Genomic DNA, 19,167 nt, shown 5'->3' with positions numbered 1-19,167 from the left:
TGTTTGTATAAGCTATTGACTGTGATTATCAATGTTGATTTCAAAACCTGTCTATATTTTTGAACCATGATCGGATCAATTCTGATTAGTCGGCAAGGTTTGACTATTGCTTTTTTGCCTGGTCAGCTATCGAGCAAGTGAGATTTTTGTGTTGTTTTTTTTGGACATTTGGAATCTGATACCATACCATCAAGTAAATGTCACATCCTCTGAATGTATCAGAGCATCAACATTTCACATCCACTGAATAACATTTTAGAAAATGTTCACGACTATAATTTATTCATATTTGCAGAAACATTGTGATTCAGTTAATTTCACTCAATGGCTGAAACTGGTTTGGTCTCTTTATGTCACACAGACGTTCACTGACTTAAAGGTGCATTAAGGATTAATAGCTATTCGCTAAAGGTATGCTAGCAGCTAAAACTAACGAAATCTCTTGAAATGTGCTGACTTTGACATTATGACAAACTAATTACTCAACGACTGTCCTTACACAGTCAAACATCAATCATGTGCAACACAAGACTAAGCAAGACGGCAAATAAGCTACTTACTAGATCGGCAGAAGGTAATCAAAGTCAGGTCGGCGGGCATCGGCAGGCAAAACTACAGAACGCAGTTATATGCCTATCGACCCTGCTATGCCATTGGCACGGCTAAATTCTCCATATTAAAAGTCATTGTAGCGCCCACATTTTTTTTAAGCTGTTATTTTAAGGTTAAACTGCTTATCCTAACCCTAATCCTGAAGCATAATTGTTGCATATTGTGCCTTTAATGAACAACATGATGACAGTTAAATTAGTGATGACACGACAGTAGCCTGCAGTAGCCCAGTAAAGCAAAGTTGGTCAAACATGTAGTTGGCTATTGACTTGGGATTCTGTGTTTGAATGTTGCATTTTCTTTCTACATTTTCCCTCCCTGAGCTGTCTGACTCAGATATTTCTGTTGGAGCTTCATGTGAGTACACTTTGTACTGGTGTAGAGGGAGCAGTGGAGCATTTACATTTAGTCATTTAGCAGACCATCCAAAGCGACCTACAATGTATACACATTTTACATTTAAACTCATGGCACACTGCACATCAGGAGCAATTAGGGGTTCAGTGTCTTGCTCAAGGACGCTTCGACAGGGAATCGAACCGGCAACCTTCTGATTACTGAAAGACTTCTCTACCTCCTGTACCACTGCCGCCCATGGTGCACGTGTCAGTTGCAGCTCTGCCCAGCAGATTTCACGCTGTGGTGAACATTTGCCTGATGCTAGTTAACCACACCCTGTACCGGAGTGCTGCTTCCTCCTAGTTAGTGAATGAAATCCATATCTGGTCGTATTGTGATGCACTTTTGGAGCAGCCAGAGGTTCACGCCTCCTTATCTGACTGCACAGAGTCTGTGGCTGTTTGAGGAGTTATGCACTGTGCACACGGCCCTCTTTCACCAAACGACCCTCACAGCACTTTGGAAAACCAGTTTCAGTTTGTTCTGCAGCGGCATGGGAAAGTTATCTCTGATATACACACCCATTTGCACACCCATATCAGCCAAGTCCTAAGGGAAGGGTACAACTCCAAACATGAGGGCTAGAATTTTAGTTGTCATAAAGTACTATAATACATAATCATGATAAAGATGCATGCAATTGTAAACATATTCATTTAAAACATCTAGAAAAGAGACTGGCGCATAAAATTCTCAGAAATTTGAGAGAACATTATTTTCACTAAGCATCCAAAGTATTATATGTGAGCATTGCTTGACAACAAAAACCAGCAGCACCTATTAAAAGGAGGTGCTCTAAATCCTGTTATGTCTATCTCTTCCTGTAGAGCCGTGCTCCAATCTCAGCCAAGCTTGTGGCCAACATGCTGTCTGTGTCTGGAGCTGACCATATCATTACCATGGATTTACACGCATCACAGATACAGGTAACATATTCACCGTATTAAAAACTGTATGCCCGATTAGAAAACAGGCTTGCTCTAGATATCAGGGAACACAGCATTTTATCCCCGATTAGAAAACAGGCTTGCTCTAGAGGTCAGGGAACACAGCATTTTATGCCCGATTAGAAAACAGGCTTGCTCTAGATGTCAGGGAACACAGCATTTTATGCCCGATTAGAAAACAGGCTTGCTCTAGATGTCAGGGAACACAGCAGTTTAGAAAACAGGCTTGCTCTAGATGTCAGGGAACACAGCATTTTACGACCTGAACCGAGGAGTGAAGGGAACGTTCAACTACATCCACTACAACTATGACCTGTCAGTTCTCCCTTACAGGACAAGCAATGTCTTAGTATTTCCTTCAAATGAAAATGGAAACGTATGATGTTTAGAAATGTATGTGGCTTGATTCTATCTGTGTTGTTAGTACAGCTTTCCTACAGATTCCATAGAGATTGTTTCCATGGAGATTGTTTTTTGTGTGTTTAGGGCTTCTTTGATATCCCCGTGGATAACTTGTACGCTGAGCCGGCCGTGCTGAAGTGGATCATGGAGAATATAGTCGAGTGGAAGAACTGCTGCATCGTCTCTCCTGACGCAGGGGGTGCCAAGAGGTACTCAGTCCATCCCCAGATGTTTAGCCAAAGGCATTTACGGTTAAGGTTAGGTAGACAGTTAAGTGAGTTAGTATGTGTTCCATCTTGACCTGGATGAACTGCAATATTGGCTCTCCTTATGCTGAACTCTTACCTCCACAAACATGTTTACATTTCTGTTCACATTTACATTCACATGTATGTATTGACTAGACACTTAGCCAGGTCAACTTAAAGTGAAGGCTAGGTGTGCGGTGCTTTATGTTACGAATCTCAACCCAAAATCGTAACATAAAAGGAGTCACAGTGTGGTTTAGTGAAGAAAAGTATAAGTTTACTGACAACCAACAAAACGCCACCAAAACGAAAAAAGAAAACCTCACGCTTGCTGTGTTGGTGGTGTGAACTTGCCTGGCTCCCGTGCCCGACGTACAAAACACAAGACAGGCAAAACAAGAAGTGAGTCTTCCGCAGTCCAACTTTCTTACCTACACTAACTAACTAACAACTAATAATGTGCTGAAAATAACCACCAGATAACAAGAAACAATATCAGGAAAATTAACAATGGAGCATTTAACAGTACACAGTCAAGAGTCAAGAGTCAAGAGTATAGAGTATAGAGTGTGCCAGCGTCTGTCTTTTGCGAGGCGAGATCGAGCATCCATCTTGGAAACTGGATGGCTTTTATCCTGGTAGGCCAGCCCCCAGTCGTTACAGGACCACGCCCAGTCTCCACCTACAGCAGGAATTGTACAGACCAGGGCCCAGTTTCCCCAACGCTAAAAAGGACTTGAAATCGGTCGTAAGAGAGATATTGCAGAGCGGTTTCCCGACGCCGCACTTACGGCAATGATGAGTCTATGATGTCGCCAAAATCCACGTAGGCCGTTAAGATACGTCGTTATCGGGAAACTAGGCCCAGAGCAGGAAGCAAATCCAACCCCAGGACTACGTAACATTTAGCATACGTGTCCCATGACCCCCATCTGCCAACACAGCAGAGAGCAAAACGTTTTTTCTCTCACTCTCCCGGTACCTTTTATTAATTTACTTGCCCTAAGCCGAAGCAGTTTACAGTGACGGTAAAGTATACAGTTTATCAGTTTGTGTGTGGTCCCTGGGATTCGAACCCATGACTTCGGTGTGGAAGAATGGTGTCACTGTTTCTCCACAAGGTGCTGAGATTTCACACCCTCTCAGGCATGATTAGCCATAAGTGAATCTGAACCAAAACCCAGATGCATTTGAGGAAGGGAGAAACACATCTGTTTGGATTTTAAAACTTTTTTAATTAGCCAGTGAGTTTGTTGAAGCCTTCCTACGCAACAGCCCACCTAGAGGATCATTAAGAGACAAACAGCTGTACGCATGGCCCAATACAATTTCACACCCCCCACATCTCACCATCTCAAACAATTATAGCACGCTGGATTGTTGAACTGTGTCAAGTAAACTCAGGTTGAAGTTAGTTAAAGAAACTGGGGCTGTAGGATTGTTGAAGCGTGTGAAGTAAACTGTAAATGGTAAATGATCTTGTCTTTGTCATGTCATGAGAGGAAGAGACACACTTGTGGAGCATTTGTCATCTGGTCTTCCTGGTTGCTTTTGTGTCGTCAGGGTAACATCTATAGCAGACAGACTAAATGTGGACTTTGCCCTGATCCACAAAGAGCGTAAGAAGGCCAACGAGGTCGACCGCATGGTCCTGGTCGGAGACGTGAAGGACAGAGTGGCCATTTTAGTGGACGACATGGCAGACACCTGTGGTACGATATGCCATGCAGCTGAGAAGTGAGTTCAAGCATGTGCATATACATTCACAAATGTAATTTAGTTTGTGTAGTTGAGATTTAATCACAGTATGTCATTTAGTCTGTGTTATTTAAATTTATAACACCGGTAGATGAAATCAAGCATTCTGAGAGTGAGTTCCGGGGTGTGCTTTAATCAGCGATATAGTAACTGTACGACCTGCTTACATCTACCTGAGCGTTCCATATCAGTGCGCACTCAAAAAAAAAATCAAACCAAGATGGCGGCGTGTTGAGAGTCTGTTAGTGGGAAATGTTACAGCTGAATCTGAGTCGTAATTGTGTGATCTTTCAGACTGGTCTCAGCAGGAGCCACTAAAGTGTACGCCATCCTGACGCATGGCATCTTCTCTGGTCCCGCCATCTCCCGGGTGAATAACGCCGGCTTTGAGGCAGTGGTGGTCACCAACACCATTCCCCAGGAGGACAAAATGAAGCACTGCACTAAAATACAGGTGAGGAGTTGGCCTTATTTTAGTTTAGTTTAGTTTATTAAAGATCCCCATTAGTCTACACACCATAGTGGAGACTATTCTTCCTGGGGTCCAGGCAAAAGACATTACAATACAGATAAAAAAAAAGTGCAGTACAGCATGATCATTGTTGGTGACCAAAACACATACTCAGTAAACAACATTTACATTAAATGTAAATAATGCAAAAAACAAAAAACAGAGAATTAAAAACAAATCATTTTTGTCAGTCCAAAAATACCTTAAATAATAACCTAATCTACTCTAATTTACTTTCTGATTATTGCTGCCTTAAGCTTCCTTTTGAATTCACCTTTATTCCTGGTTAGAGTCAAATATGAGGGGAACACATTCCAGTATATAATTGCTCTGTACATTACTGTTTTTTTGAGTGCATTGGTTTTGGGTAGAGGACAAGTAAAGTGACCACTTAGTGCCTGTCTGGTATTATATCCATGTCTCTCATCTACAGGCGATAGCTGTAGAGACAAACTGACCGGTTTCTGTGAGGAGTACACATTATTTAGAAACAGAATAAGGCTGCATGCCAGTCTTTCATCCACCCTCATCCATGACAGCCTGGTGTGCATATCATCCACACTACTCCTAACAGAGCAACGAAGTCCTAGTCTTGCCGCTCTGTTCTGAGCAAGCTGAAGTTTGCTAATTTCTTGTTTTGATGCACTGGACCAGATAACAGGACAGTAGTCTAAATTTGACAGAACTGTGGGGCTGTGAAATTATGAAATATAGGTGTTGAAGTGATAAATGATAGATAGATAGATGGATACTTTATTAATCCCGAGGGAAATTATGAAAGAAGATGAAATATAGGTGAGGAAGTGACCATGGGTATGTGGAATGATGTTTGGTCTCTAATTCACTTTGATGTTGAATACACTAACTGAGATTGTGTGAAATTTGCATTCTCTGGTCTTCATAGGTGATCGACATTTCAATGATTCTTGCCGAAGCAATCAGGCGAACACACAACGGAGAGTCGGTTTCCTACTTATTCAGCCATGTTCCTCTGTAACACCCAGCATTTGCCTCCTACACACACACACACACACACACACAAACACACTTCACACACACAAACACACACACACACACACACAAATAAACGCACATATACACAGCATATACACATCCATGTGTATTTCTATGGCCTAAGGACTCTCACCCAATCCCCACCTTTACCATCACGATGCCATACATACTCTACATATAGTGATTTAATTATGTCAGTTTGGTTGCCTTCACTTACTGTTACAAATATGTTTGTTCTGTGATGACAACCCTAGTGTTTGTTTACTGAGTGACAGTCAGGGATTTGGGCCTACGGACTGGAAACCGTTGAGGACACGGAGGTAGGAAAAAATGCTTCCACTGCCTCTGGCTGCCAAAAGAAAAGGAAAACCGTCTTGGTTTTTGTTACATGTTAGATTTTTTTTTCCTCTCTGGATTATAAACTTTAGAGGCGTCATGTTTTATTTTATTGTGTATATTTGTTTGTGTAGCTGTGAATTGAGTTGGTTGCTGCTTTAAGACAGTGTTCTGCATGTAATGTTATCTACAGAGACTAAGTGGATGTGAGAGCCAGCTGACAACATTGTATAGCAAAGAAAGTGGTGTCAGGTTATCCATTTTGTCATTGCCCTGTGTGATTCAGACATGAAGCGCACCATATATGATAATAATATACAACATATACTTACATATTTATATTACATGTAAAACATGCAGCCCTTGTCTGGAAGTCTGTTTTCTTTATGTTTCCGATGAGAAGAGAGGAAGCCTGATGCCTTAAAGTGGAGAAGAGGCGCACTGTCTGGAGGGTGGGAGTGGTCTCTCGTCTCCATCTGTAAATGTATGGAGAGCAGCTACGAGTGTGAATAAATCATCTCAACGTTTGAATCTGCTTTAATTAAAGTTTGTTTACTTCTCTGAAAGTTAATTTTCCTATTTTTGCAAGCAGTTATGTAAATACTAGCGAAACATTACTAGATGATGGCATCCATTTTGCTGCGTGTTGCAGCTGCCAGGCCCCTGATTTTGTAGACCTGGTGAAGACCACAATCTGCAGGACCAAAGCCAGTGGTCCAAGTAGGGCATTGGAGGATATTGAATGTCAAGAACGGGCACATATGATGAATCTGTATGACTCAGCGGAGGAGTTCAATTGAGATTGTCAGGGAATCAGTGATAGTTTTGGAGTTCAGTTTTCACACAAAAATATCTTTTCATATCTTTCGAACATCTGGTTATCTTTGTATGTGCAAATATATTTTTTTCACTTGTTTGAAATTGTAAAAAAAAAAAAAAAAATAAGATAATATCTTACAATACCACAAGGATCCATTTCTGTAGCATCAGGGAAATAATCTTTCTGTTATCTGATCCCTTAAACAGCACCACATTTGTCCAAAGTCTCAATCCCTTTTTAACAATAATGGGACAAAGCACACATTTCTGAAGTTAAAAGGCGTAAAATAAGTCGTGGTATAAGATGAAATGCATTCGAATTACTGTTACAATTCGCCCCCATGTCCGAGGTTGTGAGTGCGAGTCCGCTCCAGGACAGTGTTTGTCTACACAACAAAGGTTAGTCAGGCGTCAACCACAGTGGAGACAGTATGCCGTGGGTCCTTTCTAGACCTTGTGAACAACATCAAAGTCTCCCTCTCTCTTTCGTCCTTTTGTAAAAGTTCTCCTCAGCAGCGTCAAGGTTTCTCAAAGAAACTCCTTCGGTGGTGTTACAGCTGACCTAGGGTTATTTAGGCGGACTCTTGGGGTTTGGCTAACGTTACTTCAGCTCAAATTGGACCAACTATCGTTTCTCTTGGGAAAGCAACAAAAGGATTGTAAACGGATCATTGAGATGTCGCAAGATCAAATCAAGTTGCAGTAAGGTACAGTAAAAATTGAGGAATTGTTTTTTTGTTTGAATGTGACGAGAGAGTTGCTGCCACTAGTTCTTGTCTAACGGGAAGAGTAGCTCAACTGTCGCTCAATAACCGTCCTCACGTTTCATCTGATGACAGGTGCGCGTCTGCTCGTTTGGAACTAAAACCTGCGGCACACCGTCCCCTTGCGGGGAAGATTAGATCACTAACTAAATTACAAAGGGATTATTGCAGGATGACCTATTTATAAGTTTAATGTGCGTTTAACAAATAGCATGCGTGCAAGTTGAACTTTTAAAATAAAGTTTAGGAATGTGCCCACTGGAACAGCTTTACCTTGCGGTTTTCAATGTCAAAAACGAGGAAAAGGCTTCTAGACTTGCACTGATGATGTAGTTATAAAGAAACCGAACAGAGGAGGTTCCCCTGGAATCCACAGCATTCTGTATGTTAATGGCCCGCCTGTCCATTCCATTAGACTCCTATAGATTTTGTATTGCAGTGACCACCCTGTAACATTGCAATCATGGCATGTGGAGAGGGTGAACTCTCCAGTCTGGCTAAAGGGGATGTTGAACACCTGCGAGGTCATTTAGGCGACGATCCTGTGTCACTTACATCACATCAGGTAGGTCAAATCATGGGGAATATTTTGTGTCCTTTTCAGTATATGAAGTGTCTTCTGATACTTAATGCTTTGTATTGATAAGAGCAACATATGGTTTACATTATGACTGTTCTAACAAGACGTACTTGGGGTCAGGATTATAATTATGTTTAGGTTTAGGGTTAAAATTATTTAAATACCATAATATTATTGTATTACTTGCCTTAACTACACTGTAATGAGGACTTATTTTTGTTTCACAAAACTGATAGTAAACCATTCCATACTCTGCTTTAGGAGTAGGTCTCCTCCATAGTTGACGGTGTATGTCTTTCCAATGGCAAAAAAATATGTTTTTTTTTATCAGACCTTCAGTAGGTCAGTGCCTACTCCACTCCTCTCTTTTCCCATTTACTTAGGGCATTGAGGGGATTCAGGTGTTTTTGCATGAGACAGATTTGTGGACCAAGTTCCATGCCGTCACGACAGAAATGATCATCACTAAAGCTGGGCGGTAAGGAGGACTACATTACTAGAGGAGAACTTCTGCTATTCAGTCTAATGCTTGTTCAAATAAAGCTGAAAGCTGTAGGCGAACATAGTCTTTTTATGTATGTATTCGTGAGTCAGTGTAAGATTTTGCTTACAGTTATGTATGTAATGGGGTTAAATGTGTTTCCATAAATAGTAAAGAGATAACTGTACATACATCCATTGTATCCCATTTCTGATATGAGGCTTTGACATTAGACTTGGTCTCAGTTATTATCTTTATTTTTAATTGTTGTGGTGTTCTACCAACAGACGGATGTTTCCCAGCTATAAGGTCAGAGTGTCTGGCCTGAACCCGAGGGCAAAGTATATTCTTTTGATGGATATCGTACCAGTTGATACTCACCGCTACAAATTTGCTGACAATAAATGGTAAGAAATGTCGTGCGAATGAGTGTGGTCATTTGTCCCTGATCTGATCAATACCGTTTCCCAATCTGTTCTGATCAATACCGTTTCATTTGTCCCTGATCTGATCAATACAGTTGCCCAAGATGTGAAATGATGATCTGATCTTACACGCCAAAGTAGCATGTTTGAATAGTCCTGGAGATGAAGTTAGTTTGTCAGGCAAATGGACACACAGAAAGAGAAGCTAACTGAGTGGATGGTATTCATTTTGTAGACGAGTAAAACATATTGGAATTTGTTTTTAGAGGTAGATGATCTATGATGCTCATTTCAGAGTGGTAATAAATGGTAAATTGTAATTGGTCATTGGTCATTGGTAATTCTAATTAAAGTTTTATATGTGCGTGATCAGTGGCTCAGGTCTAAGAGTAGTACTAAATGGTTTGAAGTTTGTGTTTTATTTTTTTGTCTGTAGTGCAAGTCCGTGAGTGGTACGGATGAGTTTTCAGTTGTACGTGAGTGTGGTCTGTGTGTGCCGTTAAATGGTTTGAAGTTTTCCATGTCTGTGGTGCGGAGAGTTATCTGTGTGTGCCGTTAAATGGTTTGAAGTTTTCCATGTCTGTGGTGCGGAGAGTGATCTGTGAGTGGCGTTGAATGGTTTGAAGTGTTCCATGTCTGTGGTGCGGAGAGTTATCTGTGAGTGGCGTTGAATGGTTTGAAGTGTTCCATGTCTGTGGTGCGGAGAGTTATCTGTGAGTGGCGTTGAATGGTTTGAAGTGTTCCATGTCTGTGGTGCGGAGAGTTATCTGTGAGTGGCGTTGAATGGTTTGAAGTGTTCCATGTCTGTGGTCTGCAGGTGTGTGAGTGGGAAGGCAGAAGCGGCCATCTTAGGCAGACTGTACGTCCACCCCGATTCTCCTGGCACCGGACTCCACTGGATGAGGCAGCTGGTGTCTTTCCACAAACTCAAGCTCACCAATAACCACCTGGACCCTTTTGGACATGTAACTCATGTGCTCCTGTTTCAGGAACTACTTCTGAAATATATATATATATACATCTTAACATAGTTATGATCAAAAAATGACCACGATAGGTCAAATATTAAGGAAACAGAAATGTTTTTGAAGTAACACTATGCAAGAATTTGACACTTTTTGAGGAATGGTTTTATAGGCAACTAGTTTTGTAACCTACCTCAATTTCATTTTGATAGCATATGGTCATGTGAAAGACAGATAAACACCTGTGTCTTCCCCACTAGCCATCCAAGATATGCCCTATGTAGTTCTGTGTAACCGACTGGAACACCCTGCAAAAATGGAAGAAAAGCTTTCACACGCGCCTATAAGACACCAGTTAGTGTGTTGGCAAGGTTCTATCAGTGTCCGCTAGACTTTTGGTGGTGATTGCAAGGTTTTTGCATGCCTTTTACGTAGTTAGCTTCCTAGTTTTGGAACAGAACTCTGTATTGCTGCTTTAAATGTGGATAATTTCTTCTTCTCACGACCATTTCACATGAGCGGTAAATTGATCATAATCAAGTTCTAGACAACTCTGATTTGTAGTTACAACAGATATTGGGACAAGATACACCTGTGTTGGAAGACTAGTACATATCTTTATTTTTTGTTTCTACAGATAATCTTGAATTCCATGCATAAATACCAGCCTCGACTTCACATCATCAAAGCTGATGAAAAGAGTGGATTTGGATCATCGAACACAGCCTTCTACACACACTCCTTCCCAGAGACAGTCTTCATTGCTGTTACATCTTACCAAAATCACGCAGTAAGAAGTGACTAAATTGATTCAGTTTACACCAAATGACTCATCTCTTGTGATATGTATGTCTAGCGACCAGCAATGTGTCAAATGAAACCATTTTTGAGGCTGTCATAAGTGGCATTTGACACATTCTATTTTATTCTATTGTATTCTATTGTCTAATGTAAGGGACACATCTGTTTGTCCCTGAACACTATGGGGATTGCATCTAATGGGGGTACAATTGAATACACCTAGTAGCATGTGTGTGTGTGTGTGTGTATCTTTCTGGATCTTTACCTTTTACTTTCCAGATCACCCAACTAAAAATCGAGAACAACCCGTTTGCAAAAGGCTTCCGTGGCAATGAGGACCTGGAAATGCATCGCATATCCCAGATGCCAAGGTTTCCATACGTACATTTATTGTATTCATTCGTTTTTGCATTGCGCATTCAAACACACACAAACACACACACACACACACACACACACACACACACACACACACACACACAATCAATTAATAAAATCAAGTCTATGCTCCCTTAGAGATAAAGCCCAGTGTTAAAGACCAGTATGTACATCTTTGTAGTGAATGTGTGTATGTATGTGGGTGGGTGTGCATGTGTGTGTGTGTGTGTGTGTGCATGCGCTTGCGTGTGTGTTGATTTGTGAGTGACAAGGACATGACAGTGGGGGAGATATCAACCGAACGGGTAGAGGGAGTTGGATTGATCTTTTCTAACTGTGTTTGGCAAATTCGATTAACAAAGATTAGAGGCTGTCCATACAAGCCTGCGGATGCTCATTCGCTCCAAAGAGATAATAATAAATCCTCATCCGCTATCCAATCAGATAAGTGCAGACCTGCCTTGCTTTTAGGCTTTTAAAGGCATTTGGCGTAGGCTGTCTCTAGATGATGCTCATGGTTTGGATCAGTGGTTCTTAACCTTTTTGGAGGTACTGAACCCTGCAAGCTTCATCAGTGCATTCGCCGAACCCTTCGTAATTTGAAAAATAAAATATGATTTCTTCAAAACGTAGGTATGTATAAAAACGGCCCGACATTGCTAGTGTGAACCGGGCTATACTGCGTGTGTCTTGACCCCTGCCGAACCCCTGAGAGTGGCTCAATGAACCCCTGGGGTTCGATCGAACCCAGGTTAAGAACCACTGGTCTAGATGATGCGCATGGTTTGGGTTTGGCCTGGCAGCTCTGGTAAAGCCCACCACTGAGATCTTAATTAATCGCAAAAAATTATTCCGATCTGATGAATTGGCAATCAGCCTCACAGTGTAAGAAACGAGACCTTCCTCGATATGCAAAATATTATTCCGATCTGATTATTGGCAGTCAGCCTCACAGTATAAGAAACGTGACCTTCCCCGATATGCAAAATATGCCTTTCCTCATTCCCTTCATGGCTTGTTTCTCTTACAAGTAAAGAGTATGTGCTGGTACCACAAAACACTAGCAGGCCAAGGCTGCTCCAGTGTCCAAATCGTCTTCCCCACTCTGCACCCTACATGGCTCTCAGAGCCTCAGCAGAAAAAGGACAAGGTACAGATCTTTTCTCTGCATTCTTCCTACTCATGTTCTGAATATGGGTCTGTTTTAAAGTCTATGGGAGTGTGGGTGTGTTCATCTGTCACAGGGGATCGCTGTACGATGTGTGTTTTCTGTTTAACAGACACAGATCTGAGTGGTGCTAGCGTGTTTCTCCAGGAACAGCAGCATGACGGACTCCCTACCTGCGTCGGCCCGACTCTCACCTGTGAGCGTAACCAGCCTCTCACCTGTGAGCGTAACCAGCCTCTCACCTGTGAGCGTAACCAGCCTCTCACCTGTGAGCGTAACCAGGCTCTCACCTGTGAGCGTCACCAGCCCTACGGGGCAGAGCCAGCCTGTCTGCAGCCCTGCATGTTCTCCAGCTCACGTGGGGGCAGTGATGAGACTGACTGGTCTTTCTATCCAGAGTGTCCAGTACCCCAACAGAGATTCCCCCCTGGCCAGCAAATTAGTGGGAGCCTCACCTACAGACCTGACTCTCTAGACTTCTAACCTACACACGTATCAACATATAAGTAGCAGCTATGCATGTGCAATTGTTTATATCTGTATTACCAAAAAAACTGAATCAGAGAGAGAGAGAGAGTGAGGGTTAGGGTTAGCGAGTGTGTGTTGGTGTGTGTGTGTGTGTGTGTGTGTGTGTGTGTGTGTGTGTGTGTGTGTGTGTGTGTGTGTGTGTGTGTGTGTGTGTGTATTATACACGTAGTCAAAGGTGAATGAGAGGGGAATGGATGTACACATTAGTCATCTCAGATTTAGGACAGGTAAATAACTAAACTACGTTTGTATTACATTACATGTATTTACTGCTAATACAAAGCATGTTTCCTGCCTATTTTAGTATTAGTATTTCAGTGAATGAGGCATGAGATAGACTCTAGAGGTTTATAGTACTGTAAGTATTAAATAAACAACAATAACAGATCACAAAATAACTTACACCAGTGAAGGGGGTAAAAAAAGACCAAAGGGAGTTTGTGTCCATGTGTTTTTTTACAATAGTGTGTCTTTAAGGAGGATGTGCATTCTAAACACTTTAAGCAATACAGTTACCGTTCACAACATGAAAAGCGGTTTAGTGGGTTTTAGTGGAGCCTATCTCTCATTTTGAGTCAATTATTGGTAATGTTCCTTCAAGTTGTTTCTATTATAATGTATGAATTATCTTTGTAAGAGTATGGTTTGGCCATGGTTTGAATAAAATGTATGATTTATCATTGTAAGAGTTTGGTTTGGCCATGGTTTTAATATAATGTATGAATTATCTTTGTAAGAGTATGGTTTGGCCACGGTTTTAATTTAATGTATGAATTATCTTTGTAAGAGCATGGTTTGGCCATGGTTTTACTATAATGTATGAATTATCTTCGTAAGAGTATGTTTTGGCCATGGCTTTAATATCATTGTAAGAGTATGGTTTGGCCATGGCTTTAATATCATTGTAAGAGTATGGTTTGGCCATGTTTTTTATGTTCTGTGCTGCTGATCTCCATCTCATGAGGTCCAATAAGCAAATATTCAGTCAGTTTAATGTCATGAAAAATGAGATTGAGGTCTCCAAGTAGCTCCCCAAAAATATTCAATTGGGTTTTTACACTCAAGGACTGATTGGGGAAAAAAATGCCTTTGAACCTAATTCGTTTCAAAGCACCCTAACTGTTTGATGGTAAGCATTAAACCAATATGTATTTTGACCCTGGGCAAATGTTCCAATAAACCATAGGCCCTCAATTAGATGCAATTAAGTAAGCAAGGAGGCCTTCCTTTAAGTCCTAATAGCACCATTTAACTCCTGCAAGGCAGAGTGCTTCTCGTCCGAGCACTTTGGGTCTACGAGAGTCCTCTTTAAAAACCTTACCTCATGCATAAGACTGTTTAATAGTATTATTCTGACCATGGCTACAGCAGTCATTTACCCAAAATTCAATTTCACAGCTATAGTTGTCAGGAGACTACCAGATACGCTGTACATCTCTAGGCCAGAATGCAAACAGTCAAGGCAAGAGTAATTTGTTTCACCAGCCATTATACGGTTTGGATATTGTGGGTCCATGACTATCATATCCATTAATGCCACAATATGTATCGTTCTTGTTACTCAGTTGTTTTTGTTTCTGTAAATTGTTTACAGCTTACAGGTAATATTCACATATATTAAATGAATGGACAATACCACTCTGTAGTGAACTTCAAATAGCATTAGTTATCATGAAATAAGAACTGATTGATACTGAAAGTCTTGGATATTACTTTGCAAGAAGGCTGTGTAAGGTTGTTTTAAAATCAAACTGCTGATACATGTCATTATGCTATGTCAACAATAGATGGCGCTACTTGAACTTCACTGTAAAGTATACTCCTGGGAAGGCCTCAGCTTCTGGTCCATAAGTCTGTCTTGGTAATAATACATTATTTCCCAAACAGGAGTTGGAAAAAGATGCTGAAATAAAACACCCTTTTTGCTCTAAAGAGGCTAAAAGCACATTTCAAGGGCATTTTTTGTTGTCCATCTGAGGGCTGGTTTATGCTTTCCATAGAAGTTAAGAGTCATGTTTTCCATTCTATTCTATTCCAGATACGAAGAGAGACATTGAAAGTCTGAGTATTGAAGTGTCAGTAGTGCAGTGTGCCACAGGACTGACAAACACAGGTGTGTAGTGCAGTGTGCCACAGGACTACAAACACAGGTGTGTAGTGCAGTGTGCCACAGGACTGACAAACACAGGTTTACTTGAAATACCGCAGAATGACTTATTCCTCTAATAGTGTTCAGCAGCTCAATGTAAGCAAATCATCTTTCTCACACTCATCACTGCTGGTTCACAGCACTGACTCAATATTATAAACCTGACTTCATCTTGTGTTATTCCATACTAGTGGAACATACTGTACACTTGAACTGAACATTGGTTTAAATAAAAGATTAAAATTAGCAATTTAATTTGTATTTATAACATTACAGAATTCAGTATAAAAAAATGTGTATGGATTAATTTGAATTATGACTTTAAACACTGAAACTCCACATGTCCATGCCAACTGGAATTGCCTGGAATGAGAAACAATATTTTTCTGGTGCATATGAATTCTGTGCATGTGAATCCATGTGTACCCTCTTTTATGCAAGACATTAACAGTGAGGCTGACAAACCTGGCACACACTGACCTGGCCCTTCTCTGTGCCGAGAAACATACGTATGTCAGCCAATTTAAGAGCCTTTTAGATGCTGAGGATGTGCCTCAATGCTGTTGTTTTAAATTATTCTCTGATTTCATTATTTTACTTTATGTTCTTTTTTTTTAGACTTAATTTCTGAGTTTTTTAATGTGTTTTGTTTATTTATTTTGTCTGTTTTGTTTTGTTATGGTTTGTTTATTTATTGTTCTTCTGTATTCTGTAGCCTCAGTCAGGGCATTGCTGCAAAAGAGCCCTGTGCTCAGTCAATTCTCCCTGAATAAACAATGAAAATAAATAAAAAATAAATAATACAGGTGTCACAGAGGGGACCCCTCACGGCCATATTGGACAGCATTGCACTCAAATAAGTTCATGGTTTAATATTGAAACAGCTACCAAAAAATGTGAACTCTTTCCGCCATTGGGGTGAAAACAAAAGGAGCACCTCAGTCTTACGTGCCCAGGTCATTTCCCCTTCTTGCCTTTGCCCTTCTTCCCTTTCTTGCCCTTGGCCTTGGCACGCATGACCTTGCGCACGTGGCAGCCCCTCCAGTAGGCCTGGATCACGGTGGCGGCGCGCCCCATCACCTCCCTGACCCTCTCCTCCTCCTCCTGACGCTCCTGAGCCAGCCGCCGCTCCTCCATGACCTGGATGTACTCCACCTCCAGGACGCCGTGGAGCTCCTCCAGCTCGCGCAGCTCCTCCTTCTCCTCCTCAAACAGCTGAGTCATGTCCTCCAGTTCCGTCTGAGGCAAAGCAGACAGAGGTGAAAGGTCATAGCACAAACACTGAACAGTGGGACCATGCTTTTGCGCTGCATGGCCCCGGTGTAGGATGCAGCGCCACTTCTCATGGCAGATATGACGTAATGACTCAAGGATAAGATGAGGATTTATGCAGGTTTCGTCTTTAGGGATTGGATTAGGGTTCAGTGGATACCGAATTGATACAGTGTTTAAAAAGTATGTTGCTCTGCAATTTATAAATCACAAACCAAAACCAAACATATTTCTGATAATTTATCCATACCTGTTTTTCACCCATATCAGAGTCGTACTTCAGAATCCAGTTCTCAATTTCTGTCTCCACTTTGTATTTCCTCTTCACACAGTAGTTGCAGTGGTAGTCACAGGTAACAACAATGAAAATAATGAAATTAAATACAAAAATAAATTGTAAATGGAAATAAAAAAAACATCAAAACAGTATATCCTGGGGGGCACTGTGACGCAACCAGTAGCCCCGACCACAATCGGGCTTGATGCCCATGGAGGACACAGGTTCGATTCTGGCCTGATGTCATTTCTCCTGTCCATTCACCACCTCTTCTCCCTCTCATTTCCTGTCCCACTCTTCACTTCAACTATCGATTAAAGTATAAATCTTTAAAAAAAAAAACAGTATATCCTCTCACCTTGCGTAGGCCCAGCTCCACCTCGCGGTTGTCTGCGATGAGGTTGTTGAGCTGCAGCCCCAGCAGGCTCACCTCCTGCTGCATGCGCTGCTGCCGCCCGTCCGATGTCTTGTGGTCCGAATGGTTCTGCTTCTCTGCCTCCTGGCGGGTCCGTGCCACAAAGTCCTCCGAGATCTTCTCCATCTGGTGCAGCGAGCTCTTCAGGTGGCGGATGGTCTGGTTCTTCTTGGAGATCTGGCAGGAGAACCAACAGTGTTTGGCTAAGAAATATGTATCAGTATTTCACTGAAACAACTTTAAAACATGGAGGTTAAATTAGCATGCAACAGGTCAGTCAAACAATTATCATATTTCCTCAATGTTGCTGATCATTTATCGTAAGCTTGGATTTAACAGGATCATTAAGAAAGAAGATGCCAAATACACTTTACACACTTTCTCAATTGGTACATAATCTAAAGATGTGTGAATGTTACAGTCATTCTTTATGGAAAATGATGGGAACTGAGTCGAAAAGCAGAATCCAAGGATGATATATGTTACCTATTGTTGCACCTTTTTGCTACTTTGTGTCATACCTCCTCATCCCTGTCTTTGATGGCAGCAGCCACCTCTGCCTCCAAGGTGGCCACCAGGTCCAGGTTGCTATGGTAACGCCGGGACATCTCCTGCATGCGGCAAATTCGCTCCCTCTCCTCAGCCGGGGTGGTGAGGAGACGCTCCAGCAGGACCCCCCTCAGCTCACGCAGCCCCTCGACCAGCCTCTGGGGGCCCTCATCCCTCTGCGACGTCAGGCTCCCCACGCTCGCGAAAGTGCTGCTCGCCGTGGAACAGGCTTGGATCTTCCGGAACATGTCCCGGAGGGAGGAGTGGACCGCTTGTTCCGCATCCGACTTTTCCTTTTCCTTGGCCTCTGGCGTCTGCTCCTCTTGGCTCTCCCAAATGTGTCTCTGGGACTCGTATCTCTTGCCGACCTCCCAGTGGTCACCTATGGTTTCACCTAGCCCTGTGTCCATGCCAACGGTCAGCAGGCCTGGGTAAGCTATGACTACAGGAAGCAGGGTAATCATCTCTACCTTTCGGATGCATTCGTCTAGGATACCAGCTATGCGTTGGGTTTCCAAGGACACAAGTTTCTTTCTGGATGGGTCGACAATCTTAAGGGAGTCATCACGGGCTGTTGTTTGCTGTTGTTGTCGATCACAGGGAAGCATACTTGATGATTCTGTAAAAGGAAATGGACCTTCCATAAAGAACAGCCACACATTAAAATAATACTCCCTCAAACCTACACAATTCTGACATTGTTCACATTGTTCATATATGATGAAAATGAGGTTCAGCCTTCTGTTCAAATCGGAGTAGGCAAATTCCTTTTAGACCCCATAACAACGAGAAGAGAGATTGTCACCCAACCAGACTTAAGTCATTTTATAAACCAAGTCTAAGCATTCCTGTTGAGCCAGTAGCCAAAAGCTGGTAAATCAAAGTTCAATCGATGTAAATCAATCAATCAAAGTGTGTGGCCATAATATTATGAAAAAGGATATTAGTTAAGATGAGCTACCTTGAAACATGTTGAATTACATCAATAATGTATCAACTTTGCCTAGTGCTATAATAATAATAATAATAATACATTTTATTTAAAGCGCCTTTCATGACACCCAAGGTCACTTCACAAACAGGTTGTTAGAATTACAGTCATCACATAGAAATAAATACAAATAAGAACAAAAATAAATAAAAAATAAAAGTCAGTCAGTCAGTCCATAAGCTATCTTGAAGAAATTAGTTTTAAGTCCGCTTTTAAAGTCAGTAAGTCACAGTGTCTGATGTAGTCTGGCAGTGAAATCCACAACTTGAGGGCGATGTAGCTGAAAGCCCTCTCTCCCAGGGTGCTAAGGTTCGCCTTAGGGACATGCAGTAGGCCTGCTGAGGAGGATCTCAGTTAGAGGGCAGGAGTAAGATTCCA

The 19,167-nt window shown here is 41.7% G+C and overlaps 3 protein-coding genes across 4 annotated transcripts in view; 2 read left to right on the top strand and 1 right to left on the bottom strand.

Annotated features, from left to right (window-relative positions):
• Positions 1–6,758, top strand: part of prps1a (phosphoribosyl pyrophosphate synthetase 1A) — an 11,416-nt gene extending 4,658 nt beyond the window's left edge. For both annotated transcript variants that reach the window (XM_080848954.1, XM_080848953.1), the window contains exons 3-7: positions 1,839–1,937; positions 2,445–2,569; positions 4,172–4,345; positions 4,661–4,820; positions 5,782–6,758. In XM_080848954.1, coding sequence (XP_080705080.1) covers positions 1,839–1,937; positions 2,445–2,569; positions 4,172–4,345; positions 4,661–4,820; positions 5,782–5,874 — 651 coding nt within the window. In that variant the 3' untranslated portion in view covers positions 5,875–6,758. The remainder of the gene's footprint in view (positions 1–1,838; positions 1,938–2,444; positions 2,570–4,171; positions 4,346–4,660; positions 4,821–5,781) is intronic.
• A 1,515-nt stretch (positions 6,759–8,273) lies between these two features.
• Positions 8,274–13,091, top strand: tbx5b (T-box transcription factor 5b; the record flags this gene model as incomplete). Its single annotated transcript, XM_080846860.1, has 7 exons — positions 8,274–8,375; positions 8,774–8,868; positions 9,159–9,278; positions 10,114–10,261; positions 10,899–11,051; positions 11,342–11,443; positions 12,756–13,091. The coding sequence occupies 7 exons, from the start codon at positions 8,274–8,276 to the stop codon at positions 13,089–13,091; spliced, it is 1,056 nt and encodes a 351-aa protein (XP_080702986.1).
• A 3,151-nt stretch (positions 13,092–16,242) lies between these two features.
• On the bottom strand, positions 16,243–18,442 carry drc10 (dynein regulatory complex subunit 10; the record flags this gene model as incomplete). Its single annotated transcript, XM_080848940.1, has 4 exons — positions 16,243–16,524; positions 16,808–16,879; positions 17,193–17,426; positions 17,771–18,442. 4 exons carry the CDS (start codon positions 18,440–18,442, stop codon positions 16,243–16,245), a joined length of 1,260 nt encoding a protein of 419 aa, XP_080705066.1.
• Positions 18,443–19,167: the final 725 nt, after the last annotated feature.

The sequence above is a fragment of the Sprattus sprattus genome (assembly GCF_963457725.1).
Source record: "Sprattus sprattus genome assembly, chromosome: 1".
NCBI classification, from domain to species: Eukaryota; Metazoa; Chordata; class Actinopteri; order Clupeiformes; family Clupeidae; genus Sprattus; species Sprattus sprattus.
The sequence above is the reverse complement of the archived record's forward strand: the minus strand, read 5'-3'. Positions and strand labels throughout refer to the sequence as shown.